We start from the raw sequence: 23,445 nt of genomic DNA, 5'->3' as shown, positions 1-23,445 counted from the left end.
ACAGATCTGTACGATTTGGCCCTTAAAGTTGTGCAAAACCTTGATGTCATAATTGTGGCTTTTTATATAGATGTAAGTCTCTGCAGCACTATGATACACAGAGGAACTTTACTGGCATCAGAATAGAAGGACATGAAACAAATGTGATTTTGTTGACATAAGCCTCAGTTTACTTTCACTCTGTGCAAGTGGGTTAAGTTATAGAGAAGTCTGAATCAAAACAAAAAACAAAAACCCCGTAACACCTTCAGGAATTAAAACATTTATTGAAGCGATTACAGCTGTTTTAGTGGTGAAACTGTCTTATAAAGAATAAACATCAATCTGTCATTAAACTGCCCTTGTATTAATAGTACCTTGGTACCTTTAGGAACATATCATATAATTCATTAGCTTTCAGTGCAGAATATCACCCCTCAGGTGGGACTGGTGTTCCCTAGGGAAAAAAGTGCCAGGTGGCTAAGTCTTGGTCCTTTTAGGCACAGACTTACACTCTTATACTCCAAAAAATAATGAAAGTTAAAATAGGGAAGCAAACGTTATGCTTAAGGGCACACATTGGTTGCTTGTTTGTTTGTTTATTTTTCCATCTATATTAAGTTAGAAAGGCCTAAAGTTTTCTGTAAGGCTTTTAAAAGAAATTTCAGTATCGAACAACCTATAAAAGGGAAATGTCCTCATTAATGTTCCCTCCCGATCTGCACACAATGCCACTGACATATGCGTGATTTCTAGCCACACTGAAATACCATGTAACTTACAGAAAACCAACTTTTCCAAGTGCCTGAGTGTTGTCCTAGGCAGTTTCTTTACAGCCCATTAGAAATGGCATTTAAACATCACGTGTGGTTTGCCTTTTGTTACCAATTGGGAACAGCCCCCTTCTTTTCATCTCCCCTTCCTCCCCCTTTAGTAGTGAATCTGTAGAGAAGGCATAGAAGTTTGTTGTTTAAATTATCTACAAACATCTCATTCACCTTTCACGTTAGAAAAATCAGCAGGAAGGTAAGGTGAGAAAATGGATTCACAGGGAATTAAGACATTACATTAATATTCATTGCTGGGCAATGTTTGAGAGGGAAAAGTCTGTGTTACATCTATCTATGTTACAGAGTTACATCTCTGACATACATTTTACGTTTCCTTAGCTGGGAATTTCAAATAACATTTCAAGTTTTTTAGAGCTTGCTTGTTACTCAGATTGTCTTGGAGAATTTTGGGTTACACCTTGAGTATGTAGGCTTACTTTCTTCTTTAGTGATCAATATTAGCTTTATATACACAAGTATCCTAAAACTTCTATAAATAACCTGAAACAATATATGAGTTGGAAATCAGATGCTTTGAATATTTATATCTATTTTACTAATTTATTTTTTATTCTATAATAACAAAAGCCTGGATTATATTATTACAATGTTCTCATTAAAAAGTCTAAAAAGCATTGGAAAGATGAAAAAATAAATAACACATTTTGTTTGCACTAATAAAAATGCAATTTGCGCGCCATAAAAGAAAAGCTTACATTCAAAAACAATTGTTAGAGAAAGAAATCCATTCAATTGCAGAATGTCACGGGAATCGGTTTTATTTGGATAACTAGGAAGATCACATTCACCTTACCCAGGCTCCTATTCCAGCCTGTGGGGTTGTCACATTTCTACATTATAGATGTTGTGTTAAGGATGAGAGGTCACAAACTTTCCTTGCCAAAGGGACATAAGGCATGCTGCAGTTGACTACATGACAGAAAGATCTTCCTCCACACATTGTGGGAAGCTCAGTTCTTGTACCTGTCTGCCTAACAGAGAGCTTCATGCCATACATCATGACACAGTGCTGTCAGAACAAGAAAAAGGAATATTAACTCTAAAAGAGTGTAAATAACTTTAGCACTAGCTCAAATAGGAATCTCCATTGGAATTATGAGGGTACAGAGCCAGCAGACGATTAAGGCTAGTATTATACGTGGCAGATAAATGTATGCACATCTACAATCCTGCTAACCTTATGGCCATTCACTTTTTATGATACACATACATAGCAAGAAATTCCATCATAATCAAAGAAATATTTCTGTTGAAATCAATCATGTGTTTGTCTACTTCTGCTTTTGGTCCTTCAATGGGACCAACCACAGTGGAAAAAAAAAAAAAAAAGGAAGATACTTCTCACTATGTCCACAGCTGGTAAAGAAGGCTAACATGAGAAACAAAGGGCAAAAAGAAGTTAAACAGATCTGGCTGTCACCAAGAAACTGTGGGATAGTAGCTGGAATTTCATTCCTTTCTAACTCTCCCAGAATAAAATAGTTAAAATGCCAACAAACACATGCCAAAGTGCACCAAGGTTATAACTACACTGCAGATGCTTCAGCCCTGGGCAGTGGCAGCAGTTCAACCATAAGAGCAAATAGATCAGAATAAATTAATTTTATCCACTTTTTCATCTTGCTGGGAAGAAAAAAAAAAAAAAAAGAAAAGAAAAAAAAAAAAAAGAAAGAAAAAGGGACTGCCGTTGGTACTCAAAATAGCTGGTTTACAATACTGAGATAATACCACTGGGGTGGACATAAAGGAAGACCAAACTACTACAACATAGTTGGAATTTTATGAAGTTTGGAAGTAGAAAAATTTTGCCTATTAGTGTGCAAAACACCTCCACTTCTACATTAATTTCTCATGTCATCATGTGCCTTCTGTCATCTCTATAAGATTAAGCCTTAAAACAGCTATCCAGGTAAGTGTGGGGAGACTATAAGAAGCAAGTCATTTCCTCTCCCTTAGAACATGCTGGATTTCCAAGCTGACTTCCAAATGGCAACCACAACCAGGACTCCCCATCCAACTTTATCCTGTCTTACACAAAAGGCACTGTACAAACAGATGCTTGCTTTTATATAAGGATTTGGCACAGAAAGTGGTTTAACAGTTAAAAATTCAGGAAGTTTGGAAAGAGACAAACTCTTTCACTCGTCCCTCTGTCTCTCTGGCAAACAGCAGTTTAATACATTAAGTTTTGCGACTTCCTTCCTTACTGAAATCTGTCCCACCATAACTTGGTTTACACAGTTATTACAGTGCTGTGTTAGAAGGGAAAATTAACTCCTTGGATATCTGACTTTCTTGAATTCAGCAAATGGGTGCAATGAAATACCTGCTAAAATGAGCATCTAACTCAAACCTTGCCTATAGAAAGCAATCACTGTAAGTGCTCTCAAAGGCAGATTCTTCTGTGGTTAAAGTCCATAAAACCATATAATCAGGTTTTACCTTAGAAAATTTAAATCTAATTAAATTATCATGAAATTATTTGTACAACATTAAGAGAATGATCAAAAAGAATTACTAACGTCAGTGGAGAGATTCCTACTCGGGATAGCAAACTACAATATAAACCGGTCAACCACTGGAATTTCTCTTTTTTCCTAAATGATTTAGGAAGACTGCTTAACTGGAGTCTTCGTATCTCAGGGAGGGTCTCCCCAATTAACATGGCCTCCAGCGAGTTCTGAAAGACCCTGAAAGCACTCAGCTCACTGCAGATTATGGGCAACGTCAGGGGATTTGTGGGCTACCATGAAAGCGCACATTACTGAGGAAATTAGGAAGTCTTTGTTTTTAGCCATTCATGTCAGCAAGTTTCTATCAGCTTCTTCTCACCAAATATGATTTAGTGGATATGATTTAGTGGAGGGTTTTTAGAGTTAGGGTACTGCTTAGGCTGCAGTCGGACTTGATGATCTTCAAGGTCTTTTCCAACCTAGGTAATTCTATGATTCTAAATACCTTCAGCTGCACCTTCAGAACCTCTCTAGCAGAATGCAACAAAACAAACACTCAGAACAGTGTTTCTTCAGCTCAATGAACTTGTTATCCCCAAGTAGCACTTGCAGCTCTAGCTTAATAAGCTGACTACAAGATACGCCATTTCTCATATAAGGGATAGAAATGGTCAACTGCTAATGTTCACTTTTGTAGAAAAGTGGTGATCAGGAGTCCTAGATAATGTGAAAGGTTCTGCCATCATCTGAAATAAATTAACAAAAACCTCGCTGTGCGTGTGGAATTGTTCCTAAATTGCAAGCAAGAAACTTGGCAAAACGATAAGACATCTGTTTTCTCTTGCTCTGTGTAAGGTCACAGTTAACAGATAGCCATTCAGAAACATGTGACTAGGAACTGCTCACAGCATGGAAGATCCTCTGGCTGATAGGGAAGGGATTAAATGCTCGTCTGCCTTCCTATAGAAACTACTTTAACATTTACAATTGGCCTGTGTCTCACTGAAATACGTCTGTTTCAGCCGCAGTTTTAATACTGTCTGACCACAGACTGCTAACAACACAATTCACTGGAAAAATCACTACTACAATCTTCACTTCTTATCCAGAATTCCACAACAAATGCATAGCATTAACATGCTAGGCATTTTAATAGGCACATTTCTATTATGAATAAGAAGTCCAAAAAGTAATGTTTAACTATAACAAACACTGTGCACAAGTCTGCATTTAATCCCTGCAACCACATATTCCCTTTTTATTAATCCTTGCAAATCTTGCTTGCACCCATTGCTCCAAGGACACTAGAGTGCCCCGGCACTGCTGGATGTTGCTCACAAATGCCACCATTTCCAGCAGAAAGCTGAATGAGTCAATCAAGGCTCCTAACTAGATGATCAATATGGTCCTTTTCAACACAGGCCCTTCTATGATTCTATGATGCTAGCTGAGCTGAAGATTTCACAGCACTGCTTGGCATATGAGGTAAGACTTTCTTGAGCTGAATCTGGGTACTCCAAGGAAGTGGCTGTTAACTGACTTATTTAATGCAAATTCAATTCCTGAAATGACAGACATTTTGTAAAATTTGGCTTACTTTCACTTGATTGTAAAATGATTTTTAAGAACAAGGAATTTGCAGAAATTTCCAATATATTTAAAAAGACCACCTTCTAGCTTTCTATTGTAGATAAATCAAATTTTGGTACAGAAATGGGAAAAACTGTTCACATTTACTTAAGACAGTCTATAACCATAGGATTTAAGACTACTGCCTACAGAAGGTACCACAAACTAAGTAAAAACAAAACTCTTACAAAACAGTTGCTAAAAACTGCTGTAGAAATCTGCTTGAGTTACCTCCCATTTGCCTGTCATCTGTTCTTTGGCAGTCAGAAGCCCAGATGCAGAATAAAGACTACTGCAATATGCCCACCTTTGCTAGTTGGATTAAGTGCACAAGATACCATGGTAACCTACATTTATTTTCTTACTTTACTCTGCAGGAACAAACCCTGATTTAATTCTCCAGAAGGTTGCCACAGTGAAGACAAGTACAAAAAGTAATACGTTATTAAAAGTCATAAAAGTTAGCTGTTTCTCATTCTTGATAACTCAAAACCATTTTCCTCATCAGTGATATGAAAGACTACTGTTAATGCATTATGTTTAATAGCTGCAGAACAACCTTGACTTCTGTTCAAGACATGAGGACAAGTGACTAAGCAGGCCTTTTTTTCCTCAAAAACATACCTGCTATGCAATTCACACTTTATTTAGTGCGACAGTTCAACTGTCTTTTCCAAACATCTTTGGTAAAAAAGGCATCTCAGGTTAGAATACAAAAATGTTCTTACATTAGACTTAACTGGAAACAAAGATGTAGCTATCAACCTACAGAGAGTGCTTCACAGTTCTGCCTTTCAGCCATTAGTAAAGAATATGAAGGTGAAATGTTTGGGTTACCTCTGAGTTCTGGTGCACCAACACGAAACCAGACAAAGGGCAAACATTTATAACACACTAAAAACTCTTCTACATTTAAGAGAAAATTTGGTGCATTGTGTTGAATGTCAAGAGACCTCTTCAGAAAATATGAACAGTTTCTCAAGACTGGTGGAAGAGTCAGTATATGCTGGTAAAACTTATTTTGCATTGTTACCATTGGGCATCTTTAACACAACTTGACTAAGAAAATGCTCTGAAGGTGTGCCTATCTTTTGTGCATGCCTGCAGTGAGGGAGATGATTTGTTAATGAGAGGATCTAATGCAATAAACACGAGCATACTTACTTGTTCTAGTGGAAGGAAGGGAGTGAAGACTTTAAGGAAGAAATTACAAAAATTTTGCATCTGAAGCCCTAACTCCTAATAATGTGAGACTGTGGGGAAATCTTCCAATGGATACACAATGACTCTTCCCCCAGAAATGCACATTAGTAAATGGAACAACAATCCTTGGCTTAAATTAACAAATGCCGTTGTCCTCAGAAATTCTCCAAGTCCATGGACTAATTTAATTAATTCTGTTAGAAGTGACACAAATTAACCAAAAGTAAATCTGTGCTTCTGTGGATGGGGGGTGGGGGTGGGGGAGAGAAGCAACAAAAAGTGAAAAATACAAACTGGAAAAGACTGAGCATCACTTTAACAGCATAGCAAAGTTGTACACAGAGAAGCACGAAAAACCTCATGAACACAGAAAGAGAATAGAGGGGGCAGGAAAGAAGATGAGGTCTTTGAGAAAATCTAGGGTAACAGTCTCATTGAGTCTATACAAATTGCACTGGATTCAGATGGGTGCATTATGTTGAATGGAGGAGGCCCCACTAATGTTTAGGACCAGGCTGGAATATGTTTGCAAGAGCACCGGGCAGTGTGCTAGTGGCTCCAGTGATGCCCAATGAGCACAACAAAATCTCAGCTAAAAGGAGTAACTCTATATGCGACTCAAATTTAATAGCTATAAGCCTTTCACTATATTATCTCAGGAATCAATATACCCACCCTGACTAGACAATATGCCTATGCAAGTCTAACTATCATGCCAAGAAGTATGTTATATATCACTCAATGAGATATGAGCTGCCATAGTGTAGCTGCTATTCTACCTAGCTTGAAATATCTCTCCGATGCCATCAGCATGAACAGATATTCTCATCTGGCTTTATGTAGGCTGCAAACACAATCATACTCTTGAATTAAGTTTGCTAGATACAAATATGTCAAAAACTATGCTTTTTATAAAACTTTTTTATGCAGTTGGTTTTTTTGTTTTATTTTTACTCTAAATCCCTTCAAACAACTACAAAGGCTTTTAGCAAAAATAATCATAATCTTATTCCTTCATCATGCTTTAGTGACAGGAGATTGCTGAACAAACCTTTGAACCCATTTTTTCATCAGTTCATCAAAGTGAAGGTACTCAGAAGCACAGTTTTAATAAAAGAAAAAAACTAACTATAAAAATTGGGGAGAACTGTTCCATGCTACTACTAATGTTATTTAAGAAAGAATGGTTGTGAATAATGATAATTTTTTAACTTATTACTGGTTTATTATTGAAGCCCTCCTTGAGGAGCAAGAACAATAAACTAATAAAAGAAACTTCAAGAAGAAATTAAAATGAACCAAAATAAACCAAAACTGACTTTCAGTCATTTTCTAACTAGCTTAGAAATAACAGTACTCTTGTAAGACATGCATCTGCTCCTCCATGTGTCATCTCTAGAGTTGGAGACAAGCCATTGTTTCTGAACTGTGTCCTGTAACAAACTACCTACCACTACTGCTCACATCAACTCTTCATCCCCTTCCACAGGTGCGGCTACACACTGGAAAAGAAATCAGTTAGACCGAATGCTGGAAATGCACCAATGAAAATGAGGAAAGGGTTCATCACCTCCGTTTTAATTCTCAGTCAAAAAGCTACTATGATCCACTGGTTCCACAAAAATATCTTCTGTAAGCTCTCAGCAGAATTTCCTGACCAACAGGAATTTCAGTTTCAGCTGTCACCAGAAGACACACTTAACCAGCACACAGCACACTGCAGAAAAACTTAAGCAAGTTGCTTAAGTGTAATTGTCATAGTAAAGTTTTCCAAATCTAGATCTCTGAAAGGGCAGAACAATTGAAGACATAATGTTTCTTGAGCAATGCTCTAACACTCGGTTCCTTAATCGAAACTATCATCATGACAACTCCCAGAATGTGGACAGTTCCCCACAATGGCCCTCTTCTCTGGATATGGTTTGAAGCTGCATTTTAGGCCCCAGGCCGTCCAAGTCTGCTCAGTCAAAAGTCAGATCAGATTGGAAGCAGACAGCAGAGTACAGCATGAGCTTACCCAGAGCACAGAAAAAGTTCAGAGTCAATATTTGAAGTTATCTCTATAAAGCAAACAGCAGAAGTTTTGATAAGTACAATCCAGACAGTTTCTACTAAAGTGGGATTTGTAGATGACCTTGTTGAAAAGAAAACCATTTTAAATTTATCAGTGTACAGTTACAGTATGACACTGCAAAAAGGGATTCATAACAGTCAAATTCAGGCTTCAACAGCAAATTCTTCCCTTCCATTTAATCTGTGATCCAGGAGGAAGATGTGAAAACCCAGGTAGGAGTGTTGCTACTGATGGCCATGGGCACAGTGTAGCAATGCTTTCCCAAACTGAACTGACAGGCACACGCCACTTTGTAACTGAAGCAGCTGCACTGGTCAGTAAGGAAATCCATTGGCACACATCTGGCAAAACGTTCTCCAGATCTTTCAGCCTGACATTCAGCCTCATGCCAGATTAAACAGTTTCACTGCAACAAGACTGCTTTATGGTACTGGCTTCGTAGTGTGCAATAGGGTAACATAAAATACACAACCACAAGTAAATTTTTATACACTGTAATGCATATGAAGAGTCCGATATTCAACCTTGCCAGAGCAACTGGAAGTGGATGGTAATTTGCTGTTTAGCACATCCAAGTGGAAATATGATTTTTCAGACAAAAGAAGAGCAGCACTGTCTGACCATCCCACCCCAATCAAACTTTCAAGGGCTCAAAATAGATAGAGAACAAATCAAAGCACTCCAACTCTCCATCACTTATGACCGTCTGTTGTAGCACTGTTTATCATTGTTGCTCTTCTTTATTTCTTTTTTTCCCTCTCTTTTTATTTCTAAATTTATAATCCAATCACTCTTACCATGCTAAAAAGTAAATGAACAAGTTTCACTCTGATGCCAACTTTATAGTTATAGATCTCCCAAAGGTCAGCAGGATTGACAGACTCCAAGTGTTGGAAAATCAATCAAAATGGTCAAGTTTTATGATACATGCTCTTTCATCAATGCTAACAGAAAGAAATATTAGCAATTTTGCAACTAACCAGCAGAAGAATCGATTCAAAAAATATATATGGAAAAAAATAGGAAATTATTCATTAGATTACTCTAGAGAATAATTAAAGCTTCACCTACTCAAGTCAAGCAGACAGATCAGCTAAAATTCTTTAATAGCAAAATGAATTTACTTGTACTTTCTTTTCTCTCCTCCTACCTACGTATTGTATTTGTAAGATGGCAGACAGAGGTGTTGAAAAATCCAGTGTATAATTTGAAGTGATTACCTAAAAACTAAGGAGTAATTAAAAGTTATTTATTAATCACAGATAAAATACTATAAAAAGAAAAAAAATTCTGATGTGTTTTGGTAAGCATGTATGTTTGTATCATGGTTACAGTGAAACATGCATTAAGTATGAAACATATGGTTTCCATTTTGTAGCCCTGGAACCCATCCAAAGACATTTTATGTTGTTAGCTTAACTGTTCTCCTCAGCTGAGAAGCTGTGGAAAATATCTCATCCGAAAAAAATCTGCACCTAATGGATAACTACAAAAGATTTGCTAGATCTGCTAAGGACTATTAAATTTAAAAAGGCTCTGAGTTTACTGTTTAATTACTGGAATATTTTTATTTAATTAGAATATAATTTTCAAACTCTAAAGAATCTATGTTAAGAGGCACCACAAATTACACAAATAGATTATGTTGGAAATATTTTCTTAACTGAATAAATTTGCAGTGGTGGTTATGGCATTATGTTGGAAACTGGCCATCTGACCTAAGACCACCATATGACAAAGCCATTATTAATGTATCATCTCCCTGATTTTATAGATTTACAGAGCTTATCTTGTGGAGATAGAGTTCTGCTCTGAAGACCATGTTAAGTAATAACTCAATACAGAGACCAGAGATCAGTAAAAATAAGAAAAAGAAGACCATATTTCTTTAATTTTAGTAATACTTGATTTTGTCCTGATGCAAAATAGGTTGTCAAAGAGTTGGCTAGGAATGTCAAGAAATTCCTAGTACAGATTTATATTTTACTTCTATTAATGCAAAATACATCAAAAATGCTGAAAACAAAGTTGCAAGGTTAAATTTTGCTATGTTGTACTTAAAAATTCACCCCCAAATTTCAAGGCTGTTTACCTCAGTAACAGCAATTAGACGACGCATATAACCTCTTACACCTGTCTGCTAGAAGCGGTTGTAGCCAGCCAATTTGTCCAGAAATTAACATGATGAACTTAACCCATCGAGCATTATGTAGTTCTTATTCCTAAGAATAACAATAATAATATTCCTAATCTTTCTTTTCATTAAGCCAATGGAAAGGCAGTATAAATTAAAATAGCAATAAATCCAACCAGAGAGAATTGACCAGACTTTTTTGTTCTTTATTTTGTTAGTTGAGCTGACTTGGGATATGCCATTTGAAAGTCCCATTTTGTTATCTTGTGTCTTGAGAACTGTGTTTTCCATAAAGGTCTTGCAGCCTGAAAATTCACACTGCCAATGCTCTGCTAAGGTATAAGCTTACCCTTCTTCATAAACCACTGCAAGAGTTAGCCAGTTAATTTAACTCACCTTTGCCATTTGTGCCTGGACTCCGCTAGCCTTTAGAGCAGAAACCGCCTTCTGAGCAGCTGCTGGGCTGTCGAAGTCAACAAAACCATAACCTGAAATGTAAAACAGTCTGGTTTCTCCTCTTCAGATTGCGAATTTCATCAACAAGGTAGTAATCAGCTTTTAATCAAAGGGTTTGTATGCTATAAGCACGGTTATTTAATACAATTTCTTTGCTGGTTCTTCATGTAGTTCCCAGAGAAAAAAATCGACCCAAGTCCTTCCATCTTGTGATGACGTAGACCTACTATAGTGGAACAAATCAATTTCCATGCTCACTAATTATCAGGATTTTGTCCAAATCTGACGAATAGTATGGTGCTTTGTTTTGTGTTATCTGGTTATCATAACCAGGAAGAGCAAACTTGACATCATAAATTTATTTCATAGAGTTCACCAAAGAAAGCGTAATCTTAATTTTTCTGAACTAAATTCTTTGTCTGGTTTGAATAAGTGACCAATAAGCCTTTAAGTTACAGGTCATTTACTCAGAACTGGGAGAGTAGGTTAGTTTAAAAGATGCATATCTACTGCACTATAATCCAGTTATTCACTGTACATACATAAAAAACAATTAAAGTAGAAAGTGACTGAAAACCCACCTTCAGTGAAATCAAATGACTTTTTCTATTGATACTGAAAACAGAATGTAAATAAAATATTTTTTCTATGTCACATGATGGAATATTTTGATTTTATTATAAAACTGAAGTTAATTACAACAATTTCCATATATATATATATGTAACTTTAAAAAAAAATATTATTATTATTCTAAACAATGTACAGTTAATAGATTCCAACACATTTGGACAGCAATAAGCCTTGGTGACTACAGATTGGGATTTTTAATCCCAAAAATATAATTTGAGTTTGAAGGTTCCTTCTCTTATTTGAAGCCTCGTTCTGTATTTTTCAGTCCCCCCTCCTTCTGACCAGTGAACCATATTAAAAAATCCCTCTCCAGTGTCTAAGCTGGGATAAAAACAAACAAACAAACTGTAGAGGAGTAGAAAATTCAATCATTTCTTCAGATGGTAACAGTATCCTCTTACAGTTTGTCTATACTGAGGACCAAAAGGTTGTGCAAAGATACTACTGAGTCAGCTTTAAAGTCCTTAACTTGTGAAAAACAACTAGAGCAGCCTTGCACATCAGAGCGAGCTTATTTAACCTGCCAAGAAGCTTAAGAAAGCAGCATATTGTTCTGTGTAACATGTGGTGCTGTAGACTGTTAAATTTTGACAAGAAACAGAAGAAATTAGCTCATATCAAGTCCTGGGCTGCCAAAGGAGGACTAGTTTTTCATACCCATGCTAGCATAGGTTATCACTACCACCACACTGCAGTGTGCAATATAGATGGAGTTACATACTGATACCAAGTATGCCACCAGAGCTGGCTTTGCCATCTTTTCTACGATACATAAACTCAATTACTCATTGCTCCCGTTACTTTATATGCCATGGTATGCTTTTTTGGCAAGAGCCAGAGATGCTGTCAATCTCTTGATTAAATTCCAGTTACATCTCTGCATTCTGCCTACTCATATTCCCACTGCAACTCTGAAGACGTGGAGTGAGCTTCCCTGTAGCTTCAACTTGCCACACACCATTACAAAAGACAGTTAGTTACTGCTTCACGCTGTTGAGATTTCAAAACAGTATTGGAAAAGTGAGCTAAAACCTCTTAAAATATTAATGTGAGATTTTCTGTTTAAATCTTTGAAGAGTCAGGGCGAAGCAGTGTTGCTGGCAGAGCTCCTTAAGTCTTCAGGAGCTGGGGAAATGGGCAGACTAAATTGGTTAGTTGGTATCAATGGACAGAAACAACTAAAAAGGGTGTCCCATATTTCCTAGTCATAATGTGCATGGATGACATCTGCATATGAGCTGAGGAAAAAAAATTAGAAATTTAGGTTTCTGCACTGTCAGTCCCCCATTAACAGCTTAAGGTGGGGACCCAGGTAGCTATGTATAAGAGCTATGCCACTGCACTGTTTCTAAATCTTCCACAAAAAAACAATTAAAGATAAATTATCCTCTCCTGCCTCTACCTATCAGCTTTACACTCATTAACATTACTAAACCATCTGACTCAATTCTTCAATTTGCTTAGAAATTATCTTCTTAATTGTAAAAAAGAAGTCTGCAATCTGATATTTCAGTGTCTGCTGCCACACCTCCCACCAAGCACACTGCTGGGATATGAGATTACATCTCACTGTAATTGCAGTGAGTGCTGCAGATCACTGAACGGACATACCCAGCTTATCTAAAGGAGGTTTTGTATTTTTTCCAGCAGCAATTACTTACGTGAACACGAACCCCCTCTTTGCTCCCAACACATTGACTAGCATATAGCTAAACATAATTACACTACTGGAACATGTGATTAACTGCTGCTTCAAACTGTTCAAATTAGCAGAGCTGATTTCCACAATGTATAATTTTTTCAGACACTTCGTACAAGCAAATGCTTTGCTGTAACCTTCCCTGGTTTCTCCAGGCCAGAGGAGAAAAGCTGCTTTTAACTCCATTTTTGTGTTTCAAACAGAGGCTGAGTGGCAGCCAGCAGCGTGCATGTCCGCTTCACCCAGGGCTGGCTGCACCACTAACACGGGCAGGTTGCCAGCTCCGCTGGAAACAAATGTACTGAGCATGCTGACCACGGGCAACAACAAGCCTGCTTTAGGAGCATGACTGGAGAAAGGAAATCAAAAGTACTTACAATACAGCATTGGTTAATTTTGTAAAATCAATTAATTAGTCAATTGTTAAATAGTCAATTTGATAAAATCAATTGATTAACCGGGTGAATGTAATATAAAAGCAAACATACCTTTGCACTTGTTCGTTGTCTTATCCAAAATAGCCTTTGTGGATACAATTTTCCCATACCTAGAAAGTATTATACATACGTAAAGAAACGTGTAAGGAAGAAAAAAACCCATAACATTCTATTACAGCAGACATCCCATTCACACTGTTTTATTGTGCTTACCTTCAGTAAGTTGCAACAGTATGTAAACTGTACATTTATTTAATGAAAATTAATGCAGACAGAAGCAACAAAAATGATCAACTATTTCAAGTGTGGCCATGCTCTCCTCTTGTAGAATCATAGAATACATTGGGTTAGAAGAAGGGACGTTAAAAATCATCCAGTCCCAACCCCCTACTATGAGCTGGTTGCCACCCACCAGACAGAGCTGCCCAGGGCTCATCCGACCCCGCCACCTCCAGGGATGGGCAACTCTTCCTGAGTTCCCAGTAGCACCATAAAACAAGCCAGAGAAAAAGTGCTTTATTCTGGTAAGTACTATTCTGGTAAAATCCAGGTAGGCAGAAGAAATCATATTTTAGGGATAAGCTCTCCCAGTCAGTATACATACCAAATAAAGCAGACAAGAAACAGACTCATCAGGGCTAGTCTCAATAATAAGGTTTTAAAAAAATTATTATTATTATTATTTTTTTAATTACTGATTCAAATCCAAACCAATGAAACCTCTCTTCTGTATGAACCAGATTTCTAAAAGCTGATCTGCAGGGCTGATAAAGAATTTTCTGTATGTTTACAATGGAAAATTGAAATGTAAACTATTTCAGCTGAAAGCAACGCATCCATCAGGAAAGTTTCAATTTTCTTTTTGTAAAGAAAAAGACATTCATTGCTTGTTTGCATCTTTTCAATAGCTTGACAGCCCAGGCACCAATCTGCTATGAAGCCCAAAGGTCAGCATCCACGCAGCTAAGACGAGATAAACTAAACAGATAGACAGAAATCTCAGCTATAGGAATGACTGCTGATTCTGAAATGCATTGCAAAGTTTGCCACTAATAGCTCTTTTGACTCTGACTCTGAGTAGAACTTGTTGCACTTGGAGAAAACTTGCAACTTGCATTGGAAATCAAATTCCATATTTGATTAAAAAATAAAACATGAAAAAGCAGCTCCACTGGCACAGATACACTCATTACAGAGCAATACAGCAGCTGAATGAGAAACTGAGCAGATGTTCCCAAGTTCCCTACCACAAGCTCATCTCTTTGCTTTTGAACTACATTTGACAATATCCAGTTAGTATGTAAGAGAGGAATGATGAAACATGACTTTGTTTTCACATGATAAAACACAAGGTAACGTTACATCAGTATGTATACCTGAGCATTGTGTGACAAGAGGTTCTCTATCACTGTACAAGTACCAAAAGCAAACTGAAAAGTATTAGAAATGTTATCAGCAGAAGTAAGTAGACTTTGGGGAAGAATGAAGCTTCACCAGCTCATTTGCTAAATATAACTCCATCAGAGTGGCAGTTACTGAGTAGCATTTCCTAAAGACATTATTTCAAAAGATGACTGACGGAATTTCTGCAGAAGCTCTATTAGTCTTAAAAGTTCTTCAAAATATGCAAAATATACATAAGAGTGCTGAAATAGCTGCTTCCTTGCGAAGTTATAGTTATTTAAGGGTAAAGCTTATCCACAAAGTGCTTTCCTCCTAAAGAATAATTAAGTATATTCTTCAATCTCAGGACATTTTCAGGTCAGTGAGTTACTGTATGACTTCTGTTGGCTGCAGAAGAGTAGATCTGGGGCACCATACACTAGACATTAGAGTCCTTATTGTGTTTGGATCTGTGAACATCTGTGCTGCCATAACATAGAACTATCCATCTATAGCCTAAAAATGTATGAGAGTCTCTGAAAAACCATATATACTTAGATATACCATGCTAGAAGCTGTAGAAAAGCAACAGAAATTTTGCCTAATAACTGTAGCACATACTTCCTTATTTGTAGCAGTTATTTTCCAAATGAGTCATTCCATATGAGAGCTTTATACCGTGTGAGTTCAAATTTCTGAACTTTTCCTGTGAGCACAGGGTAAATGTACACATTGTAAGCACAAGAGAGGCAAACTGTTCAGAAGAGGGATCTTCGAGATATGCTAAATTCTTGTGCTTCAGCACAGGACTTGATGCCAGCATTCTCCATATCCTACCAGATTTCCCATTGTGTAAATGTGAAATGTTACAAAACCTTTGAGGAAAACATGCATGCAAACAACAAACAGAATGAAGGGGGATCTCATCTCTGCTAATCTTTCAGGACTTGAAAGCATAGAAAGTGATTGTGAAGAATGTACTATTAAGAATCTGTGTAAGAAAAATAGCTGTATTCCTCAACCAATTTGGTGAGTGGGGGGAATCAGGGGCTGGCTTTGGACAGCACTGGCCCAGATACTGATGCTCATTAGCCAACAGCACCTAAACACGCGTCTGCATGTCTGTTCCTCACACCCATCCCTGCCTTCCAATGTACAAGACCACCAGTGATATAACTCTCTGCCCTAGACAGTATAGCTCTTGCAGAGAACCAGCTGCCATGGAAGGCAGCCACAAAATATCATCAGTGCGACTCTGTGAATGCACCAGAGAAACAATGTAACAATGGCACCCACCACCAGGGCTTTTTCCTGTGATGTTCCCAATACTCCTTCCAGGTGATAGCTCTCCACTCCTCATGAAACTCAAAAAATGCAGTTTGCTCCACCTGAGCCTAACTTGAGGAGAACACTCTTTTCTTGCTTCCAATATGTGGTCTGTTAACAGGGGAAATTACTCTTTACAGTTCCTCATAATTGCTTTCTTCAAATGATGACTATCGTGAACCTCTACTTCCTTCCTCCTAAGTTCTGCAATCCTAATATTACTGCTAACATAGGTTCCTGCATTCAAATACTCATTTGCTAGTGCAACAGCAATTGAGATCTACCAGAAATCAATGATCTACATAACGCATTAAAGTCATGCTCCAAACTAATACATATTGCCTGCTTACAAAAAGAGAATACATCAAGAAAGAAGAGTTACATTAAAAAGGTATCTATGATGTTAGAGGTCTTGCCACTCCCCTCAGAGCTTGAGCACATCTAACAGTCCTAGGCACCCCACTGGTGCTGCTGCCCTGCTGCTTCAGAGCCCTCCTGCATGCCTGATGAGATTCAGTGCTGAAGGCAGGGCAACAAAATCTTGGAGATAGAAAGATGTCTTCAGCTTTGCATCTCTCTTCTCATTTTCTTAGGTACTGCACTTATACTGGCATCAATTAATGTACTAAGGAAAATAGGACCCAGGTAAAAGTCAGGCAAATACTTGCCAGGGTGAACTGGTTACGAGATTAAAGGGGCTATGTTCAGTAACAAGCTGTGCACCGATGTATTAGCTACCCATTGTACAGAAGATCATGACAAATGTATACTTGGATAGGACATCAAGGACAGACTTGTCTAAAAGCAAAATTAGGGAGACATGCAGTATTGCTACTTAACAGACAACGTTCACCACTGCTTATTACAAACTCCATGCAGAAATGAAAGGATAACTCCACCAGCCCATACCCCCTAACATTTACTGCCAGGCAACGTGAGCCTCAAAATACAGCAACATACCTTTGACTTAGATACTTCTAACGTGGAAAGTTTGAAGCAAAAAATCTATACGTTCTTTTTAGAAATTTCATTGTTCAGTAACATGATCAAAGGCAGTACAAGTAACAAGATCTGTTACATATAGCTAGGAATACTTTCTGGATACTTAAAACGTCTCTGAAGTATAATGTTGGCAATGATGGAGGATGAAAGAAAAGGCTTTTGAAAAAACTGTACTCCGATCAAACTGAACGAGTGTTTACTTCTCTCCTTTTGTACATTTGCTAGCACAATGCATGCACTTGTGACATGAGGGTGAAAAGGTTCCATGAGGAGCAGGGCAAGAAATGGGAACAAATCAGCTTGAAGGCTCTGCCACAAGTGCTGCTTTGAGTGTTGAAAGAACTTATCTGTGTGTGCATTAGGGGAGGTACAGAAAGAACAAGCTGTGAAAAGCTAGACGGGGATTGTCTGGAATTGTTTAAATCTTTGTCTACAGCTTAACACACCTCATTCCACCAAGCTCAGTATTTCCCTTTACAGTATTTTCCAGCTGTGAAGGTTTTTCTACCACCTGGCTTTGACTCGGATCCTAACATGCCAAAAGAATCTCTGCTTTTCTGGAAAGCCCTTGCCATTTAGAGCTGCTTAGCTCCTCCAACCACCTGTGACAAAGAGGGCTTTGCCCTCTCTCCCTTTGTAAAAGCACAGTCCTTAAAAGAGCATTCCTAGAGATGCTGCTGCTCCCCCCTGCTTTACTATAGAACTGTCAGAAGGCCTCTGCAAAGCAGAAATAATGCTGCAAAGCTTTTGTATTTATTTCAAATTGTGTTTTAGAACTCAGCATCTTATCACCGCCCTTCACAGAATGCTCTTTATTCTTAAGAGTCAAAATCAGGTGGTAAAGCCAGGCACATATTTCATAACATATAAGTGGCTCTGAGTACATGAACTCACTATAAAGTGGAATTGAAAAAGGAATGAAGACCTGGCTCAGCACAGAGGTTTTGGTGAGGAGCCAATGTCCTCACCAGGTGACCCAAAGACACGAGAGAGCCAACAGGACCATGTGGGAAGGCAGATCGGTTAATGCTAAAACACAGTGCAGCTGCTGCACACATCTGCATCAAAATAAGCCTTACTTTACCAACTAAAACAAAACAAACAGGTAAAGCAAATGGGAGAATTACTTGTAAAGAAAATGCTGTATACTAGTTGCAATACAGAGAGATGCATACACTCAAAACGTAATACATTTTCTTCTTGAAACTGAATATTATCCTTCTGTATGACCTCAAATACATACAAGTAACAAATATCAATTTCTCCAAATCAGTCAACTTTAAGCAAGCATCCTTATCTTCCCAAACCCCAGGTATAACATTCTGAATAGCAAAAATAATAATTAAAAAAAAAATTACAGAAAAATAAGGACTTTCAAAGACAAGCCTGTTATCATGTTCTGTACCATTACTTGTAGTATATGTGGAAGCCCAGCCAGTTCATTTTCACTGAGATCAAGAGAAAAGCCTGAGCAGTCTATAGGAAAGCCTCACCTATGCTGCAGTTCTCAGCCTCTCTGCTCCAGGTGGTAACAAGAAAACTAATTCCCCATAACTGAGAAAAGAGTCATGGGAATTGCCAGCAAGAGCTAACTTGGTGCAGCTGGCTCCCACACCTCACTGCTTTTCCAATGTTCAGGGCATTTCCAAGCCAACATAACAACCATGGGAACGTAATCAGCCCCAGCAATCTTCCCTCCTAGATCCTAAAAACATGCCCAGAGCAGTGTCTGAGAGTACAAAAGGTTATATCTGGCTCCTATACCTCCATCTCTGTTTCACCTTGGAAAAGTGGTGTACCAAACCTCATGCTCTTGCTTCTTTTCAGGCTTAGCAGACAAGCAATTTTGGTTGATTGGTTTATTTATTTGTTTTTCCACATGAAATCTTTTATTTTCCAAAAAAGGGAATTCCAGAAAACAAATGCGTAAACAATAGTCTCTTTGACAGACTACTACAATCCTGCTATTTAATTATGGGTAAATGTTCTGTTATTAAAAGTTGATACAGAAACTTATTCCATTCAGAAGAATACTAAGTTTGAAGAACAGAACCACAGGCTGCACAACCTATAGCCATATGGTTTTCATTTTTAAATTCTTCACCACATTTATGCCCTAGTGCAGAAGGAGAGATCAGAAGAACATTTTGTTCATGTTTTGTTTTCTGCTGTTGACATATCGCTCTTTGACAAACTCTTTGGATCCACTCGCTTGCTATACGGTCATCCCAGACCTAAACATTTGCTCACCAGACTATGAGTACCTACCTCTGAAAGTCTGATCAACCATTTTTAGCGTGTAAATTAACATTACAAAAAAACTAGGTTTATGCTTTTTTTACTTTCATTTGCACACTTAACAGGTACGAATGATGTAGCTTAGTACATGTTCTCCTTCAAAACTGCTCTAGATTTGCCTAATTTGTTTGATTCATAAAGGACTCCTATAGCAGCTTCAGGTATTGAAGCACTGGGTTAATCAACTCAGCTTTATGCGCCCTGGTTCAGGCATCAGACCATAAATCTCATTATGCACAAAACAGGACATTCTAAACTAAACTAAAGCTAAAGCTTTGATTTGGTGATATTTTTATTGAATGGTTGTGTGGTTTTGCCAACGATAGTTCATATTACTTATCCCTTTGACTCTCCAGTTCTACAGAGAGAAAGCTGGCATGTTCAAAGTGTTTCTCACTGTTGTTTTGACTGTTTTACTCAGGAAGTAAAAAATAGCTAACCAAGCAGATTAGAGTTTATTATGATGGAAACCAACTACTGCTTTTTCCACTTTGAAAATTCCCAAATAACAGTTTGTCTACTCATGAAAAGAAAAAATGTGTGTGTATGTGTATATATATACACATATATATACGTGTATATATATACACACACACACATATATATACATATATATGTATGTATGTATATATTTAAAACAAGTTATGATCTATTTACTAAAAACAAAATAAAAAACACAAACAAATATTTGGCTTGTCAATAGACTTATATGCAGCTGTAAATTCTTTGCAAGGCCAAGAAAACTTGAAGCATACACCATTATCATTACTGATGCAATTACCAACATCAGCATGATGCAAACCATGGTGTATAACTTGGGTACAAACAATCTTGTCTTCAGGCTCAGTACATACAATTCCAGATTTCACTATGTAAATAGAAGTGGTAAAAGCAGATGCAAAATCAGATATGCTATCAACTCTTGCAGTTATCCATCCTTAACAGAGCAGATGCTTAGCAGAAAGGACACACACAATTCTTATCAGAGTGGTATGAACAGATGCCTTCTTAGTTTCTTGGACAATATTCATTGTAACAGATAAAAAGCAGTATTTTATGTATAGGTTTTATAGTGTTCTGGCTCTGCACAAGTGTATCTATTTCTTATATTGAAAAGAAACCAGGATTTCAAAACTGTAATGAATAGCAAAGTGACACACACAGGAAGAAGATTTTTTACATTATTTTTCAGCTACCCATTTTATTTTTTAAGAGTAGTTATTTCCTGGTTTAGCAGAGTATGATCTGTGGGGATAGGAAAGAAAAGCTTTTAGAATCAGGAAATGTTTGCTTCCTCTTGCTCTATAGAGATGTGAATAAGCTCCATGCATTGCATAGAAACTGACTGGAAGTCAAGGAAAGACGGCTGCTGTTAGCATCCTACAGTATCCTACATCCTCTTTGTATTTTGCAAAGGTTTTTCAATAAGTATGCTCTTTTTTTGCAAAACTTATCGATGATCTTAAGAGTATGCCCCACTGTACAACACATACAATGCGCTTTCATTTAGCACAACGGAGGAAAATTGCTTTTTTAGTGCCTCTGCATATTTTAAACATTTAAGACTTATTACAGCTGACACTAAGGCAGCATTCCCAATGTTTGTGGCAAAACAACAGACTTCCAACAACTCCCTAAAGAGATTTTTCTTCCATCGATCTTAAATCATAAAAAAAAGAAAAGAAGGAAAAAAAGTCTAACACCAGGTTTACTTGTTTTTTTCTTAATTAGGTTCAGGATTTTGCAATATATAGTAATGGATTTGGTGTCTATGCTCGGCAAGTTGAGCATACAAGGCAACGGTGCACCAGGCAGGCAAGAAGGCCAACAGCACTGTGGGGTGCATCAAGCATGGCACTGCCACCAGCTGAGGGAAGGGTCACACCTTACCTGTGCACTGTTTGGGCATCACAGTGCAGAAAGGACATAAAGCTATTGGAGTGTGGTGCTGAGCTCTGCCCTCTGTGACAGCGACAGGGCCTGAGGGAGCAGCATGGAGCTGTGTCAGGGGAGGAGCAGCTGGGGGTCAGGGAAAGGTTCCATGCCCCAGAGGGCGGTGGGCACTGAGTAGCTCCCTGGGGTCACGGTCACAGCCCCAGGCTGCTGGAGTTCAAGAAGCATCTGAAGAGCACTCTAAGCCATATGGTCTAACTTTTGGGTGGTCCTGTGTGGAGCCAAGAGCCGGACTCAGTGATCCTTACACCCAACTCAAGTTATTCCATGATTCCATGAAAGGCAGTTATTCTTTTGCACTGTGATGTCAAGATCGTATTAAAAAACATCCATGAAACCCTGTCAAATAGTTTTTAGAGTTCTAACCCCTTGCAATTCCATCAGATATTCCTCTCCATCAGGTCTCGAGAAGAATTCAGCTGGATGGCACTGTGTGAAAAGGACATAAGAGCAGGAGAATGGAAATAATGAGAGACCAGACATCTTAAGTATAAAATCTTTACAGTAGCATGGCAAGTGGTGCAGGTTTGTTTTTTTTTGTGTGTGTGTGTGTGTTTTTGGTTTTGTTTTGTTAATTTCAAAATTAAAAATAAATGTAATTTCAAACAAAATGTAAATTAGTGAAATGCAAATTTCACAAATTAAAAACAAACACGGCAAATTCTGAAAGATTTACAAGCATCTGTTGCCTTAGTCACTTCACTAAAGATGTGAATATGGATATTTAGCAATTAATAATCACCCACACTTTGGGGTGAGATTTACCAAGCCCTGTCTTTATCAATCTATCTTTGCTCAGCTGCAGCATGATTTTGACTATTAAATATGTGGTATTTTCACTGAAGTTAGTGACATCCTGACTTCCCTCCCTTCACAGCATTATGCCATCATTAGCCAGCATTTAGAGGAGGTCACTCACCCTAATCCCTTTCGAAAATTACACACTTCAATTTTCATATAATCATAAAGTGAACCAAATACCATATACTTGTGATGTTTGGCACAAGGAGAGCAGCAAGCTGCTCAACTTAATTTAGCCATTTCATTTTTAATTTTCATTTGATATATCATAGGCTAGAGAGATGAGAACACCGACGGTAGGGAGAAACCAAGTATACCAAGAGGCTGGTCCCAAATTTGCTGATTTATACATATCTTTTTGAACTGCAATCAAAGTGTTTGTTCTAGCAACAGTAAAAGAAGGAAGAGGTTACATGCTGTGAAGAAAAATGAAATTTCAAGCAAGGAACTTAAGACAACTGATCCCATTCGGTGTTTCTTACAGATGCTGTCCCTGCAGTAACCCAGCCTGACTTCTGACAAGCTGAGGTGATTTAGTGTAATCTCTGGGCCATCTGCTAGGCTGTCTATCAGCTCAGTAGCCTTGTTACTCCACAGTTTATAGGTTAAGCAGGATAAACAACCTATCAGAAACACAAATGGATTTGCCTCTTTGACACACTTTGAAGTGCAAATATTGTCTAAGTAACCACAGCTTTCTTTCTCCTAAACTGAAGCAGGGGAAACAAAAAGAATCACAGTAATGCATTAATCAAATCACCTGTTCTTTAAGAAGAGGAAATTGTTTGCCATCATCTTTGCAGTCTGTGAAATCAGCACTTACCATTAAATACTTTCTACCTTCTTTTTGCCTCCCCACTTAGGAGCTCTTCCATTTACCTATGGTAAGACTTCCACGCAAATTATTTTAAAATGCATAAACTTCACAGACTCACATTCAGCTTTCTAACATCTTTTTGCGTAGACGGATGACACTGAAAACATTCCTTCCTGCCAACATGCTACTGAGCTTAAAGATCAAATTACTGTAAGTCAACTACAGCCATTTGTTTTTGTAAAATTAAAATATGGGGCACTGTTCCTCAAAGAGCATATTTTACAGCTGGGTAGAATATGAAATGATGTGTGTAAATT

The 23,445-nt window shown here is 37.8% G+C and overlaps 1 protein-coding gene across 6 annotated transcripts in view; it reads right to left on the bottom strand.

Moving 5' to 3' along the window:
* The window catches only part of RBMS1 (RNA binding motif single stranded interacting protein 1), a 137,098-nt gene that overhangs the window by 22,968 nt on the left and 90,685 nt on the right, over positions 1-23,445 (bottom strand). For all 6 annotated transcript variants that reach the window (XM_015869076.3, XM_015869077.3, XM_015869078.3 and 3 more), the window contains 2 exons: positions 13,600-13,658; positions 10,720-10,811 (listed from right to left, as the gene is read on the bottom strand). In XM_015869076.3, coding sequence (XP_015724562.1) covers positions 10,720-10,811; positions 13,600-13,658 — 151 coding nt within the window. The remainder of the gene's footprint in view (positions 1-10,719; positions 10,812-13,599; positions 13,659-23,445) is intronic.

Source organism: Coturnix japonica, chromosome 7 (genome assembly GCF_054131305.1).
Source record: "Coturnix japonica strain WE chromosome 7, WE-NBRP24, whole genome shotgun sequence".
In the NCBI taxonomy this organism is placed as follows: Eukaryota; Metazoa; Chordata; class Aves; order Galliformes; family Phasianidae; genus Coturnix; species Coturnix japonica.
The sequence above is the reverse complement of the archived record's forward strand: the minus strand, read 5'-3'. Positions and strand labels throughout refer to the sequence as shown.